The 15,783-nt window shown below is 41.6% G+C and overlaps 1 protein-coding gene across 5 annotated transcripts in view; it reads right to left on the reverse strand.

Annotated features, from left to right (window-relative positions):
- LOC108442230 (vacuolar protein sorting-associated protein 13B) overlaps positions 1-15,783 on the reverse strand; it is a 401,016-nt gene that overhangs the window by 71,488 nt on the left and 313,745 nt on the right. For all 5 annotated transcript variants that reach the window (XM_037534077.1, XM_037534078.1, XM_037534074.1 and 2 more), the window contains 2 exons: positions 11,502-11,657; positions 10,551-10,814 (listed from right to left, as the gene is read on the reverse strand). In XM_037534077.1, coding sequence (XP_037389974.1) covers positions 10,551-10,814; positions 11,502-11,657 — 420 coding nt within the window. The remainder of the gene's footprint in view (positions 1-10,550; positions 10,815-11,501; positions 11,658-15,783) is intronic.

The raw sequence follows: 15,783 nt of genomic DNA on the forward strand, positions 1-15,783 counted from the left end.
ATGTCACTTGGAAGGCTGTTCCAAATTCTTGTGCAACAACAGCAAAAGCATGATCCCCTTTTTGTTTAAAACAAGACTGAGGAACAATTAAAAATGATTGAGATGCAGACCTTAAAGATCTTGAGGGCGCATATATACAAAGCATATCCTCAACATATGCAGGTGCCTGACCATTCAAAGCTTTAAAAACCATCAATGCCATTTTATATTGGATTCTGTAATGCACTGGGAGCCAGTGTAAAGATGTTATAATTGGAGTAATGTGCTCTCTTTTCTTTGTACCAGTTAACTTTCTGGCCGCAGCATTTTGAACTAGTTGTAAACAAGCCAGAGATGCATCGTTAATTCCAAAATACAGTGCATTACAGCAATCCAATCTAGATGTCACAAAGGCATGAATGACTTTTTCCAAATCTGAAGCATTAAGAAATTATTTTAACCTGGAGATTGTCCTAAGCTGGAAGAACCTGGCCTTGACTGCTGCATTTATTTGCTTATCAAATTTTAATTCAGCATCAAAAATCACCCCAAGGTTTTTAACTTGTCTTTTTATAAAGGGGTTAAGGAACCCAGATTTTCTTTCAAGCTCTTGGTTATTGTGGGGGGACCAAATAAAATAACCTCTGTTTTATTATCATTCAGTTGAAGAAAACTCTGGGTCATCCAATTCTTGATATTCAGGATACATTCATTGAGTCTTCCTAAGGAGTAATGATTTCCAAGGTTTAAAAGTAAATATAGTTGTAGATCATTTGCATAACAATGAAATGACATGTTATGTTTACAAATAATTTGGCCTACGGGGAGCATATATAGCTAAAAAAGCACAGGGCCTAAAATGGATCCTTGTGGAACCCCAGATGTCATGGCCACAGATGAAGAGAAGTATTTCCCAATGTTTACAGAAAAGGTTCTACACTTAATATACACTGCTCAAAAATAAAAGGAATACTCAAATAACACATCCTAGATCTGAATGAATGAAATATTCTCATTGAATACTTTGTTCTGTACAAAGTTGAATGTGCTGACAACAAAATCACACAAAAATCATCAATGGAAATCAAATTTATTAACCAATGGAGGCCTGGATTTGGAGTCACACACAAAATTAAAGTGGAAAAACACACTACAGGCTGATCCAACTTTGATGTAATGTCCTTAAAACAAGTCAAAATGAGGCTCAGTATTGTGTGTGGCCTCCACGTGCCTGTATGACCTCCCTACAACGCCTGGGCATGCTCCCGATGAGGTGGCGGATGGTCTCCTGAGGGATCTCCTCCCAGAACTGGACTAAAGCATCCGCCAACTCCTGGACAGTCTGTGGTGCAACGTGGCGTTGGTGGATGGAGCAAGACATGATGTCCCAGATGTGCTCAATCGGTTTCAGGTCTGGGGAACGGGTGGGCCAGTCCATAGCTTCAATGCCTTCATTTTGCAGGAACTGCTGACACGCTCCAGCCACATGAGGTCTAGCATTGTCCTGCTGATTTCATCTCGGTACCTAATGGCAGTCAGGCTACCTCTGGCGAGCACATGGAGGGCTGTGTGGCCCTCCAAAGAAATGCCACCCCACACCATTACTGACCCACTGCTAAACCGGTCATGCTAAAGGATGTTGCAGGCAGCAGATCGCTCTCCACGGCGTCTCCAGACTCTGTCACATGCTCAGTGTGAACCTGCTTTCATCTGTGAAGAGCACAGGGCGCCAGTGGCGAATTTGCTAATCCTGGTGTTCTCTGGCAAATGACAAGCGTCCTGCACGGTGTCGGGCTGTGAGCACAACCCCCATGCAGACACATGCACATTTGTGGCCTGCTGGAGGTCATTTTGCAGGGCTCTGGCAGTGCTGCTCCTGTTCCTCCTTGCACAAAGGCGGAGGTAGCGGCCCTGCTCCTGGGTTGTTGCCCTCCTACTGCCTCCTCCACGTCTCCTGGTGTACTGGCCTGTCTCCTGGTAGCGCCTCCAGCCTCTGGACACTACGCTGACAGACACAGCAAACCTTCTTGCCACAGCTCGCATTGATGTGCTGGATGAGCTGCACTACCCGAGCCACTTGTGTGGGTTGTAGAGTCCATCTCATGCTACCACGAGTGTGAAAGCACCACCAACATTCAAAAGTGACCAAAACATCAGCCAGAAAGCATAGGCACTGATCTGTGGTCTGTGGTCCCCACCTGCAGAACCACTCCTTTATTGAGTGTGTCTTGCTAATTGCCAATAATTTCCACCTGTTGTCTATTCCATTTGCACAACGGCATGTGAAATTGATTGTCAATCAGTGTTGCTTCCTAAGTGGACAGTTTGAGTTCACAGAAGTTTGATTTACTTGGAATTATATATTGTGTTGTTTAAGTGTTCCCTTTATTTTTTTGAGCAGTGTAGAAGATAAACCAATTTAAAGCCAAACACTTGACCCCAACACAATGTTCCAAATGCTCAATGAGTATATCATGATCAACAGTGTCAAATGCAGCACTCAAGTCCAGCAAGACCAGGACAGGAACAATAACCAGAATCAGCATTAAGTAAAAGATCATTAGTCACTTTTAAAAGAGCAGACGCAGTACTGTGCAATGCTTTAAAACCCAATTGAAAAGTTTCATAAACTTTGCTATTGTTTAAAAAAGACTGAAGTTGAGTAAACACAACTTTTTTCACTTTAGCCAAATATCATAGTTTTATTATAGGCTGGTAGTTACTCACAACCGCTACATCCAGATTGAAACATGCAGGAACTGCACCAGATGCTAAACTTGCATTTATAATCGATAAAACTTCAGGTCCAATTGTGTCAAAAACATCCTTATAAAACCAAGATGGAAGAACACTGATGGCAGATGTAGAGCATTTCACGTGAGAAATGATGTCAGATAACTTTCCAAAGGAAACCAGTTTAAATTTCTCAAATGTTGGAATACCTGGCTGAAAGGCAAACATGATTTGACGATCTCAAATGATACTTGCAGCCTATCCTTCTTCCATTTACTCGCAGCCATCCTACACTCTTTCCTAGCCGTCCTAATAGAGTCATTCAGCCAAGGTTGAGATTTAAATCTAGGATGTCTAACTCTCAGAGGGGCAACTAAATCCAGCACAGTTCTACAGCAGGATTGAAAAGAAGCAGTTAGGTCTTCAGTGCTCAAGTGAAGATCACTAGATGAAAAGTAATTTGTATAAGCAAGTGCAAACTGAGTAGCTGTAGTGAGGTCTAACTTTCTGGAAGGTTGTTCTGAAGTTCTAATAGCCATAGAATGTGAAGCTATCAGAGAGCTGAATATAACAGGCATGTGGTCAGAAAATGCAGTTTCATAAATTGTCACATTGTCTACATTAAAACCATGAGATAGAATAAGATCAAGAGTATGTCCATGTTCATGAGTATGGCCATTTACATGCTGAGTAAAATCAAATGAGTCCAACAAATGGTTAAATTCACTGACCATAGGCTTATAGGGGCAGTATATATGAATGTTAAAGTCCCCCAGAACCAATATCCGGTCTGACATCGCAGTTACTACAGATAAAAAGTAAGAAAATTCCTTAAAAAAGTCCTTATTTGCTTTAGGTGGCCTGTAGAAAAGAACGCAGGGCAGAGGGTCCATGGATTCAACTTTAAAAATAAGTGATTAAAAACTAGAATACACATCAATAGACTGAGCAGAGCATTTGTATCCATTTCTAAACACGACTGCAACTCCTCCACCTCTTCCTGTGGTACGCGGTGAGTTTAGAAAGCTACAGTCTGAGGGGCAAAGATCTGAGAACAAGCTCAGATCATCAGCTTGCAGTCATGTCTCAACTAAAAATAATAAGTCCAGCTCTTGAGATATAAAAAAGATGAAAGATTTATTTGATACTGACCTAACATTAGCCAAGGCCATTCTCACAGTTGAGACAGATTTACAAGACACCCAAGGTGAGGGTTCTAGAGGCCGCAGGTTTTGGTGTTCTACGCCTCTTCTCCTGCTTGCTGGCGTACTCTGGATCACAGTGCAGCTGAGCTGTACTGATAGTCTGGGGTGAACGGGCACCAGGAGAGTGTGGTTTTGACAGAAGGAGCACAGCTTCACTCTTAGTCTGGCTCGTTTCCCCGCTTTCTCTGGCGCTTCCTTTTCTGCGTGACGCAGCAGGACAAACGGCGAATACACACTAAAGTTACTGGACAGAACCGCAGATGAAAAAGGTGATCTCCACCGATCTTATGTGCAGATATGTCCATTGTAGATCGTATTTTGAGCAAAGCTTCATGGTCATATTGAAGTTGAATTGATGATACAGTAGGGAACTCGTGGATGAGGCACACAAGCATGAACACACATAAAACGGGTAGGAACAGACAGCACACCGACAAACACACTGGTGCCATCTTGCCTAAAAGCTTGTTTTATGTAACCAGGAAAACAGATGTTCAGAAAAACTCCAGCGGCTCAGTGTCTTTATCTACTGAGTATACAGCCTTTCTCAGCAACAGATCACAAGAGGTCAGAATAGGAATGGTCTTGTCTAAGGATTCACTGATTATGAATTTTTGATTTTTATAATTTCTTTGCAGCCAGAATGAACGACAGTTTGTTACAAGTAACAAAGATAATAACATGATTAATTTACTTTTTCACCACAAGCTCATACTTTGCTGGATAAATGAACAACCTGCGATGAACACAGCTGCATGCATTTCAGTCAAAGCGTTAAGAGGAGCATAAGTTTTCATAGATAACATGCAGTGGTAACATGGTTCTTATAACCTTTCAGGAGAGACCAGTTTTTGACTAAGTGTACAACATACAAAAACAGAGAACTCACAGATGCTTGCACACAAACTGCACTGTATATGAAGTAAATTATCTATCTTTCCATCCATCCCTCATATGAGCAAAATTTATCCCTACCTCAACAGGAAATGAACAAAATGGTGCCACAAATGGTATGGTGATACGTGGCATGATAGCCATACTTGCTTGTTTTTGTTTGCTAATGCTGTCTACTGTACAGTAAACTCAGTCACTTGGAGCAGTGAATTGTTACTAACCATCAGGCACAATGTTTCACTTGATATTTTTTGAGCTTATTCAAAAACCTTCAGAGCTTTTGGAAATCCTTAAAATGGGTGCACTGACTCTGTTCAACCTGGCTAGAAGAAGAAGCAGAAGAGCTGAAGTGCTCATTGAAGTGCTCAAAAAGCTGAGACAGTGTAGGTTTAATATCCCTTACCATCTTTATTTCTCACAAATCAGCAATCTCTACACAACAAAATGTAAGAACTATTCTGCTTAACCAAACCAACAAGTACTTTTAAACCGCACCTCCCCTCTCCTTCAAAGACACCTGGCTATCTGAGCCGACCCCTGACAGCAAGCTGCACCTATCTGACTTCTTGCTGCACAGAGCGTACAGAGGCACAAAGCTCAGCGGCAAGACTAAGGGAGGAGGAATCTGCTTCTATCACAGCAAACACTAGTGTGAAGACTCCATATTAAAAGCCTGCATCTAGAGTCACTTTTCTGCAAACCATTGTACTCTCTCATAATTATAATAATCGCTCATAAATAAGTCACTCATAATTCTGGGCCATTTTAACCGTGCAAACTTAAAGAAACAGATGGCATGTCACTTGTGCCATAAGGTAAGGCAACATTTTGGATCACTGCTACAACACTGTTAAAAAAGCCATCAGCTTTCTGAAATTCTAATCAAAATATTGTTTTCTTCTTCCCAAAATACAGAAACTCAAAACCAAAAAGTCTTTCATCACAACAGTGAAGAGGTGGACCAGTAGAAACATTCAAAAGCTACAGGATTGCTTTGAATCCACGAACTGGGCTGTTTTTGAAGAGTCCAGACAAATACACAAATGTCATACATCAGTTTCATCAGTTGAGGCCAGTTGCTTTTCACCTACAGCACAGGTGAAATGCGAAACGACAAACCATGGTTTCCAGCTGAACTCAGACATATTTGGGGGGGGGGAATGAGGCTGCATTCACTATTCAGGAGTGGGGACAGAATTCACAATTAAATCAAATCAAATCAAATCAAATTTATTTATATAGCGCTTTTTACAACTGATGTTGTCACAAAGCAGCTTTACAAAAATGGGAATCACAGCACAGAGAATCAGACAAAACACTGAACATAATATACAGAATATACAGAATATACAGAACCCCCGTGAGCGCTGAGGCAAGGAAAAACTCCCTCAGAGCTGGAGGAGGAAGAAACCTCGGGAGGACCAAGACTCACATCTAAAGGGGGGACCATCCTACCACTGGTCAGACAACTTAACAATTAAGAGGCCATATACAAACTGGACAAAAGGATTAAAGCAGCAAAGTAGAAATAATCAGAGAACCCAAAGAGCCACGTTACCGTTAAAGACCCAACATCAGTCTGGGAAGGCCGTGAAGATATCACCAGCTACAAGGTGAAAAAGACTCTCCTGACTGCTAACTCACCAACAACCTCATGAGTTCTACTGCAGATTTTAACACACAAAGGACAAGCTTCAGACTTCCTCTTGTAACCGAATGCTTATTTGCACAACTGTACAGATGTTACTTAGTAATAAGGGCCCTATACTGAGTTCTTACAGAAATTTGCTGACTTTCTATCAAGTTAACACTCTCATATAAAGTAATAATTGTAGGAAATTTTTATATCTTGATTCTTGACTTAATTTTCACCTTTGGTATAAACATACATCATTTAGCCATAATATGTCGTCATCCCCATGTTATCATGTTAAAAGTACAACATCCTCCACACCTAGTAAGTTTGGATCTCCCAGTTATAATAGATTCCATCAGCTGTTCATCTGAAACTACCAAAATTAGATATCATGACTGGGTGCCTTTTGTTCTATTTTAGATAATGTGGCTCCATTAAAAAGTAAAACAATGTCAAAGAAAAAAGCTTTCCCCCATACACTGTGGTACAATGATCATACTCAAGCTTTAAAACAGACTGTTAGACAACTAGAGGGTAAATATCCCCTGACTATATTAGAAGCATTCCAGTCTGCCTGGAAAGAGAGCCTTACAGACTACAGAAGGGCACTTACTACTGCACACTCAACTATCACTCATCTCTGATTGAATAAGAATCACAGATTATTAAGCACAATTACTAAATTGACTAAGAACCAAATAGCTATTTAATTCCAGATACCATCAGCCTTCAGCTGTGATGATTTTATGAATTTCTTCAATAATAAAATTGAAATTAGGCAAAAAATCAAATCCACCGTTAACCTCTACAAGTCTGCTACCCTACAAAGTAATCCAGATATTGAGTACAGTGTAACTACTGAAAAGAGTTTAGAATTGTGCCACTTTTGCCACTGTCACCAGTGGCTTACTCATGGGGCTTTACTTATCATCTCCCACCCCTAAATCTTCAGTTATATGAATCTGAAGTCAGCTATTCACCAGCTTGTTGTTCGAATTTTCTTGTTCCACCTTAAATGGTGGAACAGGAAATTTAGCTAGCTAGCTACCGAAACATACACTACTGGTGATTTTTATGCTTGTTATGAATCAGGACACCCTACCCCTAGAGATGAATGTGCAAAACAGAGGAGTAGGGCTGAGTGATGGGGGTAAGGGGTCAAATGTGATTGGGTCTAAGTTTATATGCTGTTGTCACAATTGATTAAATTGAAGCTAGTTTAAGTGAAATATTCTTCTTGGTGTTGTATTTAAACTGTAAAAACATCATCATCATCATCATCATCGTCATCATTGTCGTTGACCGCTTAATTCAGATAGGGTCGCGGTAGCAGTTGGGAGAGCAGAGAATCCCAGATGACCCTGTCCCCTGCAACTTCTGCCAGCTCATTCCCAGGGACCTCAAGCCGCTCCTAGACCAACTTGGAGATGTAATCCCTCCAGTGGGTCCTAGGACGACCCTGGGGCCTTATCCCAGTAGGCCATGCCTGGTACACTCCCACCAGAGGGTGTCCAGGGGGCATCCGAATCAGATGCCTGAAGCAGCTCAGCTGGCTCCACTCAATGCGGAGGAGTAGCGGCTCTACTCCGAGCTCCTCCAGGAAGGCCGAGCTCCACACCTTATCAAATAGAGTGTAGCCCGCCACCCTGCGAAGAAAGCTCATTTCCGCCGCTTGTATTCACAATCTCATTCTTTCAGTCATTACCCACAGCTCATGACCATAGGTGAGGGTTGGGATGTAGACCAACCGGTAAACAGAGAGCTCTGCCTTATGGCTCAGCTCCCTCTTCACCACTACAGTCTGGTACAGTGACTGCATTACTGCTGCCGCCTGTCCCAGCCTGCAGCCGATCTCACAATCCCTCTTCCCATCACTTGTGAACAAGACCCCACAATATTTAAACTCCTCCACCATGGGGCAAGTCCTTTCCCCTTACCTGGAGTGGGCATGCCATCCTTTTCCGGGCTAAGATCATGGACTCAGATTTGGAGGTGCTGATCCGCATACCAACCGCTCCACACTCAGCTGCAAACCGCTCCAGTAAGCACTGGAGGCAATCATGTGATTCAGCCAAAAGAACAACATCGTCTGCAAACAGCAGAGACACCATCCTCTGGCCTCCACAAATAATGCCCCCCTGACCTTGGCTATGCCTTGACACCCTGTCCATGAATATCATGAACAGGAGTGGAGACAGGGCACAACCCTGCCAGAGCCCAACGCTAATACTGAAATGGTCCGACTTAATGCTGAGTATACGAACACAGCTCTCACTCTGGGAGTACAGAGACCGATTGGCCCGGAGTAGTAGCCCCGGTACGACATACTCCTGGAGGACCTCCCACAAGATATCTCGGGGAACCCGGTCGTAAGCCTTCTCCAAATCCACAAAACACATGTAGACTGAGTTGGCAACCTCCCACGCCCCCTCAACAATCCGAGAGAGGGTGAAAAGCTGGTCCATTGTTCCACGGCCAGGACGGAATCCACATTGTTCCTCCTCAATCTGAGGTTCAACTATTGGTCAGTCTCCTTTCCAGCACCTTGGCATAGACTTTCCCAGGGAGGCTGAGCAGTGTGATACCCCGATAGTTGGCACACAAACTCTGGTCCCCTTTTTTAAAAATGAGGACCACCACCCCGGTCTGCCAGTCCAAGGGTACTGTTCCTGAGGTCCATGCAATATTGTAGAGGCGCATCAGCCACGGCAGCCCCACAAAATCCAGAGCCTTAAGCATCTCTGGACAAATCTCATCCAACCCCGGTGTCTTGGCACTGAAGAGCTTGCCAACTACCTCAGTGTCCTCCACCAGGGAAATGGAGCTTGACACACCAGAAGCCTCCGGCCCTGACTCCTGTGAGGGAGGCATGTCTTCCGGATCAAGGAGTTCTTCAAAGTGCTCCTTCCACCAACGGCCAATATTCTCGTTTGAAGTCAGTTTCTCCACCCTTGCTGAATACCACCCCGACCACTCCTGAGTCACAGGACAGTTGTCCAGAACCTCTGTGAAGCCAACCGAAAGTCTTTTTCCATGGCTTCGCCAAACTCCTCCCACGCCCTGGATTTTGCTTCTGCAACTGTCACCTTTTTCGCCTGTCGGTATCACTCTGCATCCAGTCCCTAAAGGCCTCTTTCTTCAGCTTGACGGCCTCCCTCACCACTGGTGTCCACCAGGGGGTTCTTGGGTTACTGCCCCGACAGGCACCCACAACCTTTTGGCCACAGCTATGCCTGGTAGCTTCCACAATGGAGGTTTTGAACAGGGTTCATTCAGACTCCATGTCCCCTACCTCCCCGCAGGACATGAAAAAGCTCTTCCAGAGGTGGAAGTTGAAATCATTCCGAACAGGGGCCTCTGACCGTCATTCCCAGCACACCCTCACTATTCGCTTGGGCCTACCGGGTCTGACCATCAGTTTTCCTTGCCATCTGATCCAACTCACCACCACATGTGAGTTAGATCAGAGGCTGTGAACATTTTTTGTTTTTTTTTTCCCTGTATATATTATCCTATCATGAAAGCGAATTAATAAATGTTGTGTGTATGATAATGACATTTTATAATAATGATTTGGGTTTTCATTAATATATTTATATATACTTATGACTTTTTTTTGTTTAGACAAACAGTTGTGTACATTTATATGATTATATTTTATATTAATTATATGTTGGCAGTTTGCTTTTCAGCTGCACTGTGTATGTGCTAGTTAGCAAAACTAAATTTATTTAACTACTGGAAGTGCTCTGGTATAAGGGCAAGGTAACCTAACATTATTTAGCATTTATTTCCAAGAGATTGTGGTTTACTAAAATTCTTGGCAGTTGATATGCATCTAATTTTAGCTGAAACCATACATCATCTGTGGTTTATGGCATAGAATCTTGTCATAAAGTTATGACAAAAAATGTACAAGCAAGTCAATATATGGCACTTGTTCAAGTATGCAGTTTTGTAGACTCCCTCTCTGAAATTTCACATCGATGGTTTCAGCGGTTGCTGATACAAAATTCCCTTCTGAGAGTTAGAGCTCCGCTTTAAGCAGAGATTCCTCCTGTGTTAGGGAGATGAACACATGCTTCAGACTCAAATTTACCCACCTGTAGTACATGGCTGCTGTTTTCGTCAATGCCTTTGAGACATATATCTTGAGACCATTCCTCATGTCCATGTAAACGTACAGACAGCTCAGTCACTTCTGAATCATCCAGCACATACGAAGGCAGCTTGCTTTGTGGCTCCACGCAGGCCTGCAACTTGCATACCTGCATCTGGCCTTCCAAACCAACACTGTGCTGCACCAAACGCACCTCGATTGCATCACTCAGATAACTACATACCACTTGTCTTCCACAGATAATGATCTGAGAAAGAGACAGAAAGAGTGTGAGGCACAAATAGAGTGTAATGGTAAGTACAATCAATGAAGGTCTGTGTAAACCATAACACCCTTGAAAATATCTTCTGCTGAAGGTATGCTGTGTGCTGTGAACACTGAACAGAACATCATAACATGAACATGAAGTCTTAGTAGGGTGTGTAAATCTGAAAGCTGGACACCACACTGAGAGAACAGCATATGTGCATGTGAGTACTGGCACTGACATTCAACACTATTATTTACACAAACCACAACATGCTACCCAGAGAAAAATGTGGCATGGCTTGTTTTGTCTGGGAGACAGAAGTCACGCTTGACAGTGCTTACATAGTGTTTTCCTGCTCCTCTCTGTTACCCTCTTCACTTCCCCCAAAACTCTGCCAATCAGCCCTGGCTGATCACAATCTCTTTTAACTGCACCTCAAAGTTTTTCTTTTAAATAAAGTTAGAACTAATACAAAGTGTCAGAGAGCAGCTGAGAAAAAGAGAGAAAAATATGCTGTTCTTGTTGTTCTTTTTCTTTTAGAACAAAACTAAGAGCAAAAATGTTTCCTTGTGGGTTTAGAATAGGACTATCAAATATAAGCTACACTAACACAGTTATGCACTGTTTTCAAAAATATAGTATTGTAAAGGTATGTTTGTGGGTATGAGTGTGTGTGTGTTCTACCTGTTTCAGCACTCCGCTAAGCGGCAGGACTTTAATGATGAGTGAGGCAGTCTGGCCTTTCCTCTGGATGCTTCTGAGCAGTGTCCCCACATTGTCAATACTGAAGGGCTCTGACCAGCGCCAGTTACCCCAACCCTCAATACAGATGTGCAGCAGCTGTGAAAAATTGCACATGCACACGCAAACAAACACACGCGCACACACATACACGCGCACACACACATACACGCACACACACATACACGCACACACACACATACACACATTCTGGGATTAGAATCCTTGTTAAATTGTTTGTTAGGTATAGGTTGAGATTAGGATAAAAGTGAGGACAAAAGTAAACTAAAGAGGTTCAGAGGAGTGTTCTGTTTTACTAGTATGTGTTTCAGACCCTCTCAGCTCACGAAAACAGCTCATAATGGTGTTAATAGAGATCCGCTGTGCAGGCACATCTGGTAGGGTTTGCAGTCTGCACAGCATAATGCTCTCATAGTTTCATAAACACCATCAATCACATTCATCATACGAACATATCATCTACAGCAAGGCATTGCTTAACCACAGCCCAAAGGCCACTTCTGACACAAACACAAACAAACTAATGACTTCAGAAAAAGCGAGAGGGAGAGGAAGAAACAGAAAGGAATGGAGGAAACTGAAATGTAGATTGCACATGTACGCTTAAGTTATACTTCAATGCTTTGAACTGTAGAGCAAAACAAATTAATTCGAGGGTCAAAGTGTGAGGTGATCTGGCACAGGGTAGGGAGCCGGCCTGACCCACTCTTGATCTCTCACTGTTTGAAGACAGATTCCATTTCAATAACATTGCCAATGGAAGGCTGAATTCAATTTAGAGAGATCATCCTCCTCTAGAGAGCAAGAAACTGGAAATGACATAATTCTCCAGATCGCTGCGGCTTATTATTCCATAGGAAGTGGTAAAGTGGTGTAAATGGTATGTGAGTAGCAGGCAACATGCACCTCACCCATGTGAAACCAGTTTGTTTAAAGAACATAAAATTTTGGAGCCCCTGTGGCCAGGCCTGACTCTGAAGAAGGTGCCATAACTGTAACCCCTTATCTCATTTCAAACACACAAAACAAGTGACTTTTTAGAATTTTTTGCCCAATTTTAATTTCAAATGCAAAACTGATACTGCTCTTGTGACAGACCAGACAGGTGTTTTACTGTATGTTTCAACCTCAGCTATCTTTGAGACAAAATAAGAATAGCTAGAAGTATAAACTGAATGAAGTTGAAAAGAGAAAATTGAAAGTGGAAAAAAAATATTAGCCCTAATGAATATTTTGAAATACAGTATCAGCATACAGTTAGTAATTCGTATTCATTAACTGCTCAAATATGCTAACCTCTTTTTTTTTTTAAACACCCTTCTAGTTTTCATAAATCAGATGGAAGCCAAACACACACTATTTCACTGCTCACATATTTCAAACAGTGAAGGATTAGGCTAGTTTTAGAGTAGATTTGTTGAGGCATTACTATGGGAATGTGTACAGATAAAGAAGAAAACATTAATAATTGAATGTTTTTCTAAAGCATTTTTAACACTTAAAAAATATATACTGTAAACATGTAACAGTTTTACTCCTTGTTTCAATTATTTATTGAGTCACTTTCATGTCTCTAGGGTTTGGTCTGGGCGGTTTGCTTTAGCAGAGAAAAAGAATAGAATGATAAACTAACCATTAAAACACATTCCTATGCACTGTATGCTAATAATAATAATAAGAAAAATCTGAGCAAAAACAACAGGGTTTCGGGACCTGCAGTGTTTTCACCCATGAAAAAACAACTTAAATTACAAACACAATTCCAAATCAGCAGGCAATGAGCAGGTCCGAGCAGTATGAGCCTGCATTTGGAGACAATTAGCCCTAACTGTTTGGGCCTTATTTAGATACAGAGAGAAAAGGACTGAAAGGAAGATAGTTTATTCAAAGGCCTTCAGTTGTGATGAACAATGAGCAGTGGTCTTTAAACATAATGTATTTTTACATTCATATGCACTGATCTACAAAGCTTTGAAGAACATCCTGAAACTGTCAACATAGATGTCAAAACTACATGACTAATGACAAAATGTCTCACATAGAAGCGTTTGCACAGTAGTTTGGTTCTATATTTATCCCTTTGACATGTATGCTATAATGAGGACCAATGCACTCATTAAGGGTCCTTTTGGCATAGATGTGCTGAATGAAAGCGAGTCAAAATTTGTCAAAAGGTCTCAACATATGATTATTATTCAGGGACCTTCAACAAGGATGGCCGAGTTTTGTTCACTGTGACCTTTTGACCTTTGTAAGATAAGCTGTAGTCTTTAAATTAATAAACCAAATTACCAGACGAAGAGTTCAGTTTCTGACATAACATGCAATTACGAATTTATACAGTTCATCAATCATTGTTCTAATGTCTTATCTGTAGACTTTGTATTAACATTGTACTAGTATTATACATGTAAACTTATAATTGGAAGTATGTTTGGCACACTGTACTACATTAGATTAAAATATGACACAAAAATACTATTGTGTACATGTAGCATGTAATAAATCATTAATTTTCATGAAACCCCCATTGTGGCCAAATCTTTTGAAACTTCACTGATTGTTAGAAAGTGGCTACAGACAGACATTATTCAAGTTTCATGATGATTGGTCCACTTGAAGTCTGCCAAAAGCCTGCTGAATGCTGACTAAAATGGTGGACTATTTGCCATCAATCAATGTGTATCATATTGTCTTTAAAGATTTACTTATAGTCTGTCTAACAGATGCTACATGCAAAATTTCAGCTTGACTGGATGTACAGATGCTGAGAAAAAGTTTTTTAGCATTTACAGTGCCCCTAATGACCTATGCGCATAAACATTCATAAGATACATTCGAATCTCCTACTGAATAAGCAAAAAGTTATATAATTTTAATTAATTATGAACCATTTTGAAATTATTCCTGAAGAGTTAAATAGCATACGGCAGCCATATTGTTTACAAAAGTCAATTTTTTGATAATTACTGGGGTTAGGCTTTTAAAAATTTTTTTACACCAGTTGCACGAGGATTGTGTGAACATTATAGGTCAGGTTCAGAAAAGTAGATTTTGCATGTTATGCATATTTGTTTGTTTTGACCCAAGGAATCAGGGAAACAAAATGTAGAGGCAAATAGAGGCAATAGGGCAAAACACTATAGTGCCACCAACAGGCCAATGAGTGTCATTTTTCTTGGCTGAGTCTTGTTGGGGCCTTATTTATAGGCAGATTAAACATAACCGAAAGTCAGTTCATCAAAATGCTTTCATATGACATAAACCACAAGCAGAGGTCTTTAAACATAATATAGGCTTACATTCATATGAACTGACCTACACTGGTTTGTACACCATTCAAGAGGTTGTCAACATAGATGTCAAAACTACATGACTAATGGCAACATTCCTCACAAAGTTGCGTTTGAAAAGTGGTTTGGTTCTACATATTTAACCCTTTGATTTGATGTATGCCATAATGAAGCCAATGCACTCATAAGGGGCCCTTTTGGTATAGAGGGCCTAAGTGAAAGTGGGTCAGAATTTGTCAAAAGGCTTCAATATGATGATTATTGATCCGATTTAGTGTTAGTGCGCATGTGCGGGCGTGCATGCAGCCTGTTACAGTAGCTCCCGTTCATGTTTTTTGTTTTTCTTTTTAACTTTTACTTATCTTTTTAATAGTTTATTTATTTGACAAGGCAACTTAGTGAAGCTGTGCCCTCTCGAAACATGCTAGTAGAGAGAGTCTTGGTCTGTTTTTCCGCTGTGACAGTGCTTCTTTCACTCTCCTGGTCCGCTGCTGTTCAGCAACATGGCTGCTTTGTTTACAACCAGGATCAGATTATCACACTGAAGCTGGCTGGCATGGCGACCTCCCCTTAGGGAGACCGCGTCTCCCCTCTCTAATCATCGGCAAAGTGTGATCGCTGGCTAATAAAATGGATGAGCTAACAGCATTAGCCAGGAGTCAGAGGGAGTACTGGGAGTGTAGCTTAATGTGCTTTTTGGAGACATGGCTACACCAGGACATTCCGGATGACTACATTTCCACTGATGGCTTTCAGACTATTCGGGCCGACCGGGGCTGTACCAAGAGCGGTAAGCATAAAGGAGGAGGGCTCGCTGTGCTAGTTTTTAACCACTGGTGTGACCCTGGTCATATTACCATCAAGGGACGTGCCTGTTACACGGACAATGAGCTGCTGGCTGTTGGTCTCAG

The sequence above is a fragment of the Pygocentrus nattereri genome, chromosome 24, assembly GCF_015220715.1.
Source record: "Pygocentrus nattereri isolate fPygNat1 chromosome 24, fPygNat1.pri, whole genome shotgun sequence".
In the NCBI taxonomy this organism is placed as follows: domain Eukaryota; kingdom Metazoa; phylum Chordata; class Actinopteri; order Characiformes; family Serrasalmidae; genus Pygocentrus; species Pygocentrus nattereri.